Raw genomic sequence first — 12351 nt, forward strand, 5'->3', positions numbered from 1 at the left:
AACACCTTTCTTTATGGGAATTTTGTTGCTTTCTTTATGTAGAACTATGGTTGCTGTGCAGCCACTATATATATCTTCCAGCACTTTCACGTACGGCTCGTCTACCCCCTGATTTCGCAATGCCTGCATCACCGCCGAGGTTTCAACTGAGTCAAATGCTTTTTCGTAATCAATGAATGCTATGTATAAGGGCTGGTTATATTCCGAGCATTTTTCTATCACCTGATTGATGGTATGGATATGATCGATAGTAGAGTACCGTTTCCGAAACCCTGCTTGATCCTTTGCTTGATTGCAGTCTAAGGTTGTCCTGATTCTATTAGCGATTACCTTAGTAAATACCTTATACATAACAGACAGTAAGCTGATTGGTCTGTAATTTTTAAGGTCCTTAGAGTCCCCTTTCTTGTGAATGAGGATAATGTTTGCATTCTTCCATGCTTCCGGTACCGTCGATGACACCAGGCACTGCGTATACAGGGTGGCCAGTTTTTCTAGCACGATATCCCCCCCGTCCTTCAGCAAATCTGTAGTTATCTGATCCTCTCCAGCTGATTTCCCCCTTTTCATAGTTTCTAGTGCTTTCTTGACCTCGTTCTTCGTCACTGGTGGAACGTCTGACTGTTTTTCCCTACCGCCAATCTCATTACAGTCCTGACTACTTTGGCTACTGTAGAGATCTGTATAGAACTCCTCGGCTACTTTGACTATCTTGTCCATATTAGTGATGACGTTGCCCGCCTTGTCCTTTATCGCATACATCTGGTTTTTGCCTATGCCCAATTTCTTCTTTACCGCTTTAAGGCTTCCCCCGTTCTTTACAGCATGCTCAATTTTCTCCATGTTATACTTCCTTATATCGGCCACCTTGCGCTTATTGATTAGCTTTGATATCTCGGCCAATTCGATCTGGTCTGTTGGATTGGAAGCTTTCATACTCTGCCGTTTCTTAATCAAATCTTTCGTCTCCTTAGACAGCTTACCGGTATCCTCTCTAACTATCCTACCGCCTACTTCTACCGCGCACTCAGTAATGATATCTCTGAAATTATTGTTCCTTGCCTCTAGGGTAATGTCGCCATCCTCAGTTAGAGCTGAATACCTATTCTGTAGCGAGATCCTGAACTCTTCTGCCCTCCCCCTCACCGCTAATTCGTTGATGGGTTTCTTTCTTACTAATCTATTGCGTTCCTTCTTCAGAGTTAGGCTAATTCGGGACCTCACCATCCTGTGGTCACTACATCGAACTTTCCCGATTACCTCTACATCCTGCACAATGGCGGTGGTTGAACACATTATGAAGTCGATTTCATTTTTAGTCTCTCCATTAGGACTTTTCCATGTCCATTTTCGGTTCTTCCGTTTGCTGAAGAAGGTATTCATGATTCGTAAGTTATTGTGCTCTGCAAACTCAACTAGTAACTCCCCCCTGCTATTCCTAGAACCAATGCCATAGTCACCTACTGCCTTGTCTCCTGCCTGTTTTCTCCCTACCTTTGCATTGAAGTCGCCCATTAGTACAGTATACTGCGTCTTTACTTTTCGCATTGCCGATTCTACATCTTCATAGAAGCTTTCAACTGCCTGGTCATCATAACTACATGTAGGTGCATAGGCCTGTACAACCTTCAGTTTATACCGCTTATTAAGCCTAATTACGATGCCTGCAACCCTCTCATTAATGCTATAGAATTCATCTATATTACCCGCTATATACTTATTGACAAGGAAACCTACTCCTAGTTGTCGCCTCTCTGGTAAACCTCGATAACACAGTACATGCCCATCCTTCAGTACAGTATATGCCTCATTCGGCCTCCTAACCTCACTAAGCCCTATGACATCCCATTTCATGCCCTCTAGTTCCTCTAACAGCACTGCTAAACTAGCTTCACTAGCTAGGGTTCTAGCATTAAACGTTGCCAGGGTCAGTTTCCAATGGCAGCCTGTCCAGCGGAGCCAGGCTTTCTTAGCACCCCCTGCTGCGTCACAGGTCTGACCGCCGCCGTGGTCAGTTGTTCCGCAGCCGCTGGTGACTGAGGGCCGGGGTTTTATGGAGCTTATCATAGGAGGTTGTGGCCAATTACTGCACCAGGGTGGCCAACTCCTGTTCTGGTGAGGGAGTGCGTTGCCGGAGGTGTTCACCAGCATCAGGTCGCACCCCAAACCTGTATATGCAATTCCATCGACACGCAGAATTTTTTTTTCATCCGGTGGAGAATTGCGCGGCACCGGGATTTGAACCCCGGTCCTCTTGCATGCGAGGCGGATGTTCTACCGCTGCGCCACCGCTGCACCCTGCACATAATGGAATGCCCTTTATAAAAACATAAGTTACAATACAAAGCAAAAAATTTATTAAGGAACACGCAAAAAAAAATCGGAACATTGCTATTTTTATGGCAAGTTCATAAACAAAGAAAATTTAGAATATACATTTTGCATATCAATGATACAGGAATGCTGTGTAAAAAATTAACTATCTGTACAGTGCCATTCTTCAGCTACATATAAAAAAAGTACAAGTGGAAACAGCCTCACTTTTTGTGCCATGCAGTCAAACAGTTCCTGGTTTTCGTGAGGCACCAATCCAAAACTGCTGCAAACTGACTGTAAAGGCCGGGTATACATATTGGACATGCGGTGGGCCTTCACGAATGCGGTGACATGGAATAAAACCACCCGGACTCGGAGTCAACGCTCTCTAGTGAATAGCTAGCGCCATTTTCGGGTGATTATCACCACTCAACACCGTCAGATAACAATGCCGACAATATGATTCAATATTTGACTTTCTGGAAGTCTTTATCACAAAAGTTTGATGTTGATGCTGCATTACCAGGAGTGGCAGCTTTTTTTTCAAGCCCGACTGCTACACCCCCTATCACAACAACACATGCACATTAATTCTCAAAAAGGTCCATTAAAAATCAGAACATCGCCAGAGCTGCACAATTTAAAGTGGCGGTCCCACTCCAGCGGGGAAGAGACAACATTTTTGGTGATATTCATACACTCACTGCGCCTCACTCGTTTAGGTTATAAATGTGACTTTAATATATTTGTAAAGTTTATTTCCTCTCCTTTCTAATGGTGCATTTGGTTTATAAATAGCTGCAACGATGTTTAAGCTGTAAAGGAAAACACAACGGTAAGAAACGGCTTTTCAGCTCTACTCGTCTCGGGAAAAGCAAAATTGGGCAAAATGTTTTGCACCTGAAAAAAACCGTTCGAGGTGTTTTCAGATTAGATGTTAATGAACGAAGTTAAGCATTTTTATCACTGTGTATCTTACAGTTTATTGGCCGCGCGCCTGTGTAAAGTGTATAAAACAGGAAATTATACATACAATAACTTTCAAGATATTCTGCTGCGGAGATTTTTTGTGCAGTTGGAGGTCGTACATAGTTCGCTTTTTTCTGGAAATATCATCTGTCTGCTTCATTTAGTGTAAAAGTTATTTGTGATCAAACTTTGCGTTTTTTGTAAAATGGCTAAAAGTAAATGCTAAACTGTTCAAGTAATAAGCTTTTATCTGTGCTGAAATTTCACGTGGAAAAACTTTACACCTCTCTGTCAGAGGATAAGCATCGGTTTTGTTCTACGACTCTCGAGGAATGTGCACTGTCAGGGTGATTTCAGCTAATTTTTCGTTGTTCACTTGAAGCGCGCGAGCTCTTCATGAAGTATTTTAAGCATGATTGAAATGCTCCATGGCTTGTTTGTTTCTGGCAAATATAACTTGAAGGTTCGGGCTTTCGTTCCTTTATTCAACCGCTAACAATTACCAACTACAAAGTGTACAAAAAGCAAATAATAGTGGAATAACAGAGCCACGTATGATAAATGTAGTAGGTAGCGCCATCTGTGAAATTTTATGTGCACTAAAATGTCGCCGTTCAGAAAAATTACTAGGATGGCGCCACAAACACCCTGAATTGAGGGGTATTTACGAGAGGGTATTGTGCTTCTACAATGTTTTCCCTCAGCCCTTTCCTTTCCACTGGACGAGGGAGGTTAACACTGGCGAGTTGGGTCGAGTGGTCGGGTCGAACTGAGGTGCAGGTGCTTCGCGCACTGAGGTGCTTCGCGCATGCGCAGTAGCACTACTTGAAAATGGTCCCTTGACAAATGTACACTTGCTTGCTTTGAGATTTATTGCCTCGAATTAAGTGTGTCATACTGTTTGTGTGCCGAAACATTGCCAGCTAAGGCTCTCGCGCGTGCAGCTGAGGTGCACCCCGGCTACAATGAACACTACCTTGGCGAACGAAACGTGCTTCTTGTCCAGTACAAGTAGTGGCTTTCGTTACTCGTTTCTAGCTTTTTAGTAACACACATGATATATGCTTATGTTTGGCAAAAGCAGGTATCTTTCTGCTCATGGGGCTGCCTGGCACGAGAAGCGAATAGCCGCTAACATGGGGAAACCGACGAACAAAGGAGGCCTCTTTCCTTCCGGCCTCCTTTGTTCTGGCCTCTTTTCGCGGTGTTAGCATATATTGTGAGGGTGCGGAATTTACTTTTTTTTTCAGTGGCAACAAGAAAAAATATCTTCCCCTTTCTACGATAAAATGAATAGTAGGGTACGGAACTAGAACACTGCATAAATTAATATAATATAATTTCAAAGAGCGTCTCCCTAGGAGAAATTGCACGCATACTTGTACTCTCTGCCACTTTACTAGTACAGATAAAATGTTTCGACAGTCTGCCAAGTGCAACTTGAAAACCTGAACATGCACAAGCATGCCTCTTCAACCTTCCTACTGAAGTTCCTATATAGCGCAAGCAGTGCAGGCTCCAAAGAAAAGGAGAAAAAATGATGTAGTGGGCGGCCGAAGATAATCACCAGCGTTTCAGTCATGTTTCTTTTTTTTTCCGAATGTTGTGTTCCGGTGATGATAGTAAAGGTAACGTGCCGCAGTAGCTGCCGGGGACTTTTTCGGTGAATGGGCAAGTAGGAAACAGCCATGTGAAGCCTCTTCAATACACAAATGTAATGTTGAATCGGGTTTTGCCACTGTGTTTCCGTCATTCCCTTCACTAAAAATCGAAAAGAAAAAAAAAACGATGAGGCTCAACACTGCTGAACCGAATGTCGAGCTTTAGCTCAAATGAGAGAAACCACTGTAATCAAGAGTTCGACGAAATGCAGTCTGATCAGGTGGTGGCATAAAAAAATATACAGGGTCACTGACCAAGTCAAAGTGTCATGAAAACGTACTAACGTTTCGGAAGCCCTACAGCTTTGTTGTTCACAATGGATAAATCAGACAAAAAGCATTCGTTTATATCTTCTTCAAATACTTTGACTTGATCAGTGGCCCTATATATATATTTTTTTTTATGAGAGAAAACACTGAATTGGTTTCCCGTTTGATGCTTTTATTTGCGCTTATTTTATTTATTTTATATGTGCAGGATGTCCCGTCCTCTTCCTAGCTAATTCCGCTTCGTGAAGGGGGATATACTGCGAATTGTCCGAAGCATTACGGCGTCTACGGTAAACCGTTGATGCATTCGGAAGGGAAGCTGGTTCGGCGTTCATTTTTGCTATAATGCTATACCTGCCTAGCATCGCCCGCTGTGGCCGGGGGAATGGAGCGTTCAGTCTAGTTTGCCCGGGCACAACGAAGACGGCGATGTTGCTATGGTGATGGCACTGTTTACGATTCTTAGAAAAACTCGCCACTCGCGCAAGTGAGCAACAGAGCTAACGCTCTAAAAGCCCGTTAGCAGGCAGAGCGTTTCCAAAAGAATGGGGCTTTTATCTCGAGTAAGGTAGATACCGTGTCACCCAGGCGTCCACTCACCTGCCGTCTCAACGCCCAATTTGTTGACTTTATATTTGAACCTTGTTTTGAAGCAACTCGACTTCCTGTGCTCTGAAAGGTGCCCGATCATGTTAGCAAAAGTGACATAGAAGCATGTTAGAATTTCGAAGCATACAAAGAACGTGCTTCCGTTTGACCACATGAAGCAAAACCACTGTACTGCATTGGTATGGAAAAATTTGCAAATTATAGCACATGCCAAATCTGACAGAACGCGATCTGATCGATGCGTTTAATCGTTTGGCATTTGCAGGAAAACATTTGGTAAGCATGGGCGCTCTTGCATGGAGTAAAAATTGGGCTCTGATTATTATGTTGCAAATGTGTGAATGTACAAGTAAGTGCCACATCACGAAATTATTTACTACCAACACATGAAGCCGAAAGGCGGGCTCAACACTAAAGTATACTTGTTGCATACGTGTGTGTGCCCTGTGAAATGAGTACAATAAAATCAGGCTCCAAGCTAATAATGAACAGTAGTCCACCCAATATATTGGTTCAGAAAGCGCATGCATCATCACGGGAAGCTGCAGCAGGACAGGTCAGCGTCTTCCATAGCATGCTACTTTTCATATCAGATTTCAGTGTCAAGTGAAATCCTACAGGAGAAAAATGTTTCTAGGAGATTGATTGTTAAAATTTTATTCTAATTGCCTGAAAATACTGTGTTCCTTTAATTGCGTCGTGCGAGCGAATAAATAAAATGAGAACTCTGTGTGTGGAGCATCCAATTGGGAGTGGGGAAGTGGCCGCCATAAGCGCCTACAAAACTGTCCCTGTTAGGTCCTTTCTTCTGGCAACCTTCCTTTACAACCCCCTCTCCCCTTCCCCCATTTCCCACATAGTTTAGTTTGAATGCACCTCCTCAGTGCCGAAGAGAACATGAATACATGCCGGCCTCCTGCACGATACATAGCCTCTTGGTGGATTTCACATCTATTTCGAAATATCGATTCATCTCAAAAGGAAAAAATGGGCAATCATTCACTTATTTGCACATTGTAACTTACCAGCTCTAGTTTCCAAGATTGGACAAGCACGAACAAAAAATAAACAAGGGCGACTGTTGAGGGAAGTTCAGCTAATTATAGCTACATTATCATATTTGTAATCACGTCTGATAAAGCAAATTTCTGTTGACAGCAAGAGCTGGCAGCTTCCACTCCAGTCAAGGAGTTTACCGATCCCTACTATATCTATGGCATCAACAATTGGGAGGTTTAGAATATGGTACCCCTACCTCTTAGGGGGACAGAGTAATAGCGCGGGTGACTAGGAGCACAATTCTCTATTATAGTGCGCACGCTCCGCTATTACTCTATCCCACTTACGGAATGGGTTGCCGTATTCTAAAGCGCGCTAATGATCACTCGATTGCACCGCCCTAAAGACGAGGATCAAAAGAACACAAGACAGGCGCCGACTTCAACTAAGGTTCATTGACGAAGTCTGCAGAAATAATGCCATTCGCTTTTCCTTTTCGCTCGTACTAAGATTGCACTGTACAATCATGTTGACACCCTGTTTTATTTGTGTTCAGTCAAGCTAGCCTACTGCAGTCCAGTCCAGCCCCCTCACGGTTCGTGGCTTTACAGCGGAAACTATACTTGGAAACTATACTTCGTCTCACAAGATATCTGCAGCACTGCGAAAGGCAGAGGAGCCCTTTCAATTGTGCTCCTAAGTGCCTCTTGCCTGTGCGCACTATAATGGAGAATTGTGCTCCTACTGTCACCCCCGCCAATTTGGGAGGGTGAGAGGCGCTTAGGAGCACAATTGCCTATTGTACGCGTGATCCTGGTTGGACCAGCTGGGGTGCCTCTGCCTTTTGCTGTGCTGCAAAATTCTTGTGAGACAAAGTATAGGCAAGAGAGGGAAGGCTCTTGTCCCATTTTCGGGGTGCGTATTGTTCGAAGTAGTGATGCGGTGGGGTGAAGAGGAGAGTTCAATGGGGCAGCCCATGCTGCGCAGGATGGGGACAAAAGTCCTCCCCTTCTCTGCCTGGACACTGATGTGGAGCCGCAAAAAGTCCGCGCAGCCTTCAGGCAGTGCAAGTCTAGAGGGCTGGGTGGCTGGGTACTCAATTCCTCAGTCATGGATTAGTGGCGTAGCCTGGTGGCAGAATCTGAACTACTTCAAAGATGGCGACCGTGGAACCGCCACCTTAAACTGATTCTACAAGTGCAGTGCCTAGACTACTAACCACTGGGTGGAGCTACATGCATGAGAAATGATTCCAACATGTTAAAATCGGCGATTTGAAGCATCATTTGAATAGGCATGGTAATGAGAGTTAATGGACGCCTAGGAGCTGTGCTCAAAAAAAGGAAAAGACCAGTGACTTGCCATTTGGCATTCAAACAGCACGCTGGGGTGCTCAGCTGGCTGGCCGGGGTCGGGTGCTGTCTTGGTTGGCTGACGTGGAGCTCGGTAAGGTGGCACCGGAACTCTGTGACCTCAGACTGTTTATTGGCAATGATGCCAACCAAGTGGTGTTATGCTTGCCATTGCGTGCACCTCGCAAGTTCTCAAGCAACACTGCACCACATAATTCACTTTGTCGTAAAATCCCATCTCAGGGAGCTATGGAATCAGCCACTGTGAGCCCAATGTTGTAGACATGCATGGATGTTGGCCAGCATCATGTCAGAAGTTATACTCTTGCTCATGCAGTTCTTCTTAAAGGATTATCACGGGTCGTGAATGAAACATTTTAGGCAAATAACTTGCTTTTATTGTCGCACATTGAATAGCCTGTCATTCTGCACTTGGCTTTTTTTTCTCTCAATGTTCACAAAAAAAAGCTTTTCTGAAACTCGCAGAAACTAAGCGCAGATTTATTGTTTATCTCCTCACCAACGACAAACCCACCACAAGAAGCGTCTAAAGCTTAAAACTCTGTCAACTTCACCAAGAGAGTTACCCCATAGGAGATCTTGTCAAAAGTAAACGTGGAGGTTGGCGCACAGCATCTTGGCAGGCTGCCAAGGTCAGCGCTGCGGAATGTGACAGTGTGCATGTCGAACTGAAGGACCCGCTATGAAAATTAGAGGGGGAAAAAAGAGTAAATTATCAATGACACGACTGGGAGGGGAGGTTCATTATGTGAGAAAATAGTACTGAAACATCCGCCACAAGTTATCGTTACTGTGGCTGCGCCCTTTCTAGCATTTTTTTTTTCGCTGTCGGAGGAAAATTCAAAACTGCGAGAGTTTCTCATATATTTTGCCGATCGTGTTATCCAAAGCCATGTGAAAATACGATCATATAGCCATAGGAAAATGCATTGCCTCTATAGGATGTTGGCCGGGAACAAAAACAACTGTATTATGCCAAAAAACGTACTGAGCACCATCATATCTATGAGATTTCGTTGTAATGAGGTTATACTGTAGGCGCACGTCTATCTTTATATATAGAAGCTGACATTTGTTCACTGAAGCTTCAAATTATATTTTCTAGTGCATAAGACACGATTTGTTCACAAAAATTTTGGTAGTGCGTCCTGTACAACGATGTGTCTTATGTACATCTTTTTTTTTTTCTGTTTTGCACAACTTTCATAGGGGAACTTTATTGTGGAACGGTGGCAGTAGCGACTTCTGCGATTACAGTACCTGCGGTCGTCTCACAGGCCCCTAGTGTTAATGATATGAAATTCTAAAAGATGGTGACATCCGCGCTCCTCTCCCTTTCCACACTGCCAAGACAAGCCAGGACAAGCTGAGCCACTTTTTCAATTGCAGTTTACAGCATTGTTTAGTGGCTACTGCATGTGTGTTTTCCACTTCCTGCATGTGCTTTTCCACCTGAGCCAGGGCACAGCAACGTTCAACGCAGTTGTTAAGAGCGCAAAGAGGATGCCTCAGCAGCGCTGCCGCAAGAAATCGGCAAACTTTTGATAGCGTGTCCAAAGGTGAAGCCTTTCAAGGCTTTTAGTAGTGATAAAGTGTTGCTGCTCTCACTGTGAGTGAGTATTTGCCGGCATAAATGTTTGCCTTTTTTTTTCTATCATTTGCATGTAACGGGTTTTCTTTCAGGCACAGAGCATTTTGCGATAATCGCTTTGTGATGTATCTCTACTATGCTGCCTGGTTACATGCAAATTTTTTTTCCATGGACTTGTTTGTTGGTCGTGCTCAGTATTGTCTGGCATGGCATGGCATATGGGGTTTAACGTCCTGAAGCGACATTGGCTGTAAAGGGCATAATAGTGGAGGACTGGTAATTTTTCAGCCGCCTGGGACTCTTTATTGTGCTTAGTAAAATGGTGATACAAAGCCATATGTAGGGCTTGCTCACTTCAAAAACTGTGAAAAAAATATTGGTGTAATTGCTTCCCTGAGCATTGGACCAACATTTTTCCCACTTCAAGTTGTTAAATACATCCCTGCCTTACCATCTGTTCTGCTGGCCAACCTGGTTAATTCTGTTGGCAGGGTGACTGCCCCAGGCCAGCAAGATGCTGGTTTTAAACTCTGAACCAAGATCGATTTTTCAACTGTGAAGTTCCATGGACGCTGTATAGCTTTCTTTTGCAGCTTTATGGCTGTGCGTGGGCCAGTGCTAATAAGTAATTATTCCCTTATTGAAACATACACACACAAAAGTCTAGGATAAAGAGGAGGTGCAGCATAATTTTCTTCTCACAGTTTGTGAAGATGCATGAATTACACCAACTGCCTGACACCACTGCTAGGCTTTGCGATTAGTCTATTTCAAGACGGCTACACTTTTGTTTCCTAAAATCAACTGGCCATTTTCATACCACATCGGTAGGATGTAGCAGTGCTGAAAGCAGTAGGTGTGCCTACCATACCCGCATTTAACGGGACCTTGTAACGTCTTGCGAGCGGAGCATATAAACTTACTGAAATACTAGATTGCATTGTCGTATGAGGCAAATAATACATTTCTGCACACAGCCAGCAGAAAATCCGCAATTATACTCAAAAGTTGGCGAGCACTGTCCGCCGATTTTTGTTGACTCATTCTTCTCCATATCACATGCTTATGTATGTTGGTTAAGCTATTGCTCAGATTCATTTAGACATCACACAGCTGCCACTGCCACAGCCAGTCAGTTACATTGCAGCGGCATGTCGGAAAGCTGCACTGCATGAGGAATTCCTGCTTATGTTGGCAACTCAGCAGTTGGGTAGAGTGGTCGTGGCCAGGGAAGGAGCCTTTTGGCATGTAAAAAGTTATGTGAAGGGGGAAGGAGGCATCAAGACACTGAAACTCAAATTTTGACTGCTAAATAACTCTGCTTTTACTAATGCATTAAAAAAAAAAATCCTTGTCGGAGGACATTTCCAGCCACAGCACAACATTATTGAATTGTGGGGTACCTTTCAACAAGCACTTTAGGCAGGTAATAAGGCATACAGATGCATGTATGGCATGCATCGTTTGTCAGAATATAGGCATTAACATCCTGTGTCACACTAATATAAAGACAGCAAATCAAGCTCGGGGCATTTTTATTGAGTACAAAGGTCTAGTGGCAGCTGGTGATTGTATTCATGTTACAGGCACTAGACATTTCACCTGGTGTCTTGGTAAAAATTCATGGCACTTTCTCCTTACCTCAGCAGATCTTTAGTGATGGCATACTTTTGTTGCAAGTATGGAGGACTTCTTAAAAGAAACAGCCTATTTGTGGTAGAACAATCTGGTAAAGCAGGTTTCATTACAGTAGCTCACTTTTTGCAAGTGTACTAGATTCTCCAGTTCCTTCCAGTCTCAATATATTTTCACTTGTTTGCTAGTGTGCTTTGGCCACCTTAGCTGTAGTGCATAAGCTGTGCTTTTGGTACTTGTACTATTAAAATTTCCTGCCTAATATGCTTCTCTCAAATGATGTGTAGCAGCGTCGGTGCCTTTTACTAAATGCCCACTGCAGCTTGGCTACTTAGCTGGACGACCTGGGTTCAATCCCAGCCACAGCAGCAAAGTGCGAAAAGTGTCCATGTGATGTCAGTGCACATGGAAGAACCTCGGGTGGTGCAAATCAATCGAGACCTCCACTGCGGCATCCCTTGTAGCCCATGTCTCTCTTGGACGTTAAACCCTCGCAGTGCTTTTGGCCTTTTCGCTTAACATGTCATTAATCTTATTCTTTTTCCTTTCAGCATTCGTTCAGTCATAAACTTCTGAAGGCGAAGCGACGATGACGTGTATCGGCATATCGGTAAAGAGCATTTCAGTGCTTCGATTTTTGTATCAAAAATATTGCATTAAAATATTTTTACCACAGAGGGCGCCTTTGGAGGAAAGGGGTAGAAGCACTTGGCAGAGTTGCATAATACCCTTTGACTTTTGCTGTTTAGTATGTGCTTTTGTGATTGTGTGGAGGTGTATAAGCATGCTCAAACCACAAGAAACACAAGCAAGTAAATAAATAAATTCTTTATTATTTTTAATATCATGCTGTAGTAGAAAGTGCTTGGTGTTTCCAGCGCAAATTGCTTTGGAAGTTGTAATTCAGCATTCTTAAGTACCTTACCAT

The 12351-nt window shown here is 43.6% G+C and overlaps 1 protein-coding gene across 3 annotated transcripts in view; it reads left to right on the top strand.

Annotated features, from left to right (window-relative positions):
- Nucleotides 1-12100, top strand: part of LOC146203873 (alcohol dehydrogenase class-3-like) — a 74003-nt gene extending 61903 nt beyond the window's left edge. For all 3 annotated transcript variants that reach the window (XM_084588946.1, XM_084588945.1, XM_084588947.1), the window contains exon 10: nucleotides 11975-12100. Coding sequence is in view for 2 of the 3 variants with exons in the window: in XM_084588945.1 (XP_084445071.1) it covers nucleotides 11975-11999 (25 nt within the window). In the remaining variant the exon portion in view is untranslated. The remainder of the gene's footprint in view (nucleotides 1-11974) is intronic.
- Nucleotides 12101-12351: the final 251 nt, after the last annotated feature.

This window comes from Amblyomma maculatum, chromosome 1 (assembly GCF_055883805.1).
Source record: "Amblyomma maculatum isolate TAMU_Amacu chromosome 1, ASM5588380v1, whole genome shotgun sequence".
Lineage (NCBI taxonomy): Eukaryota > Metazoa > Arthropoda > Arachnida > Ixodida > Ixodidae > Amblyomma > Amblyomma maculatum.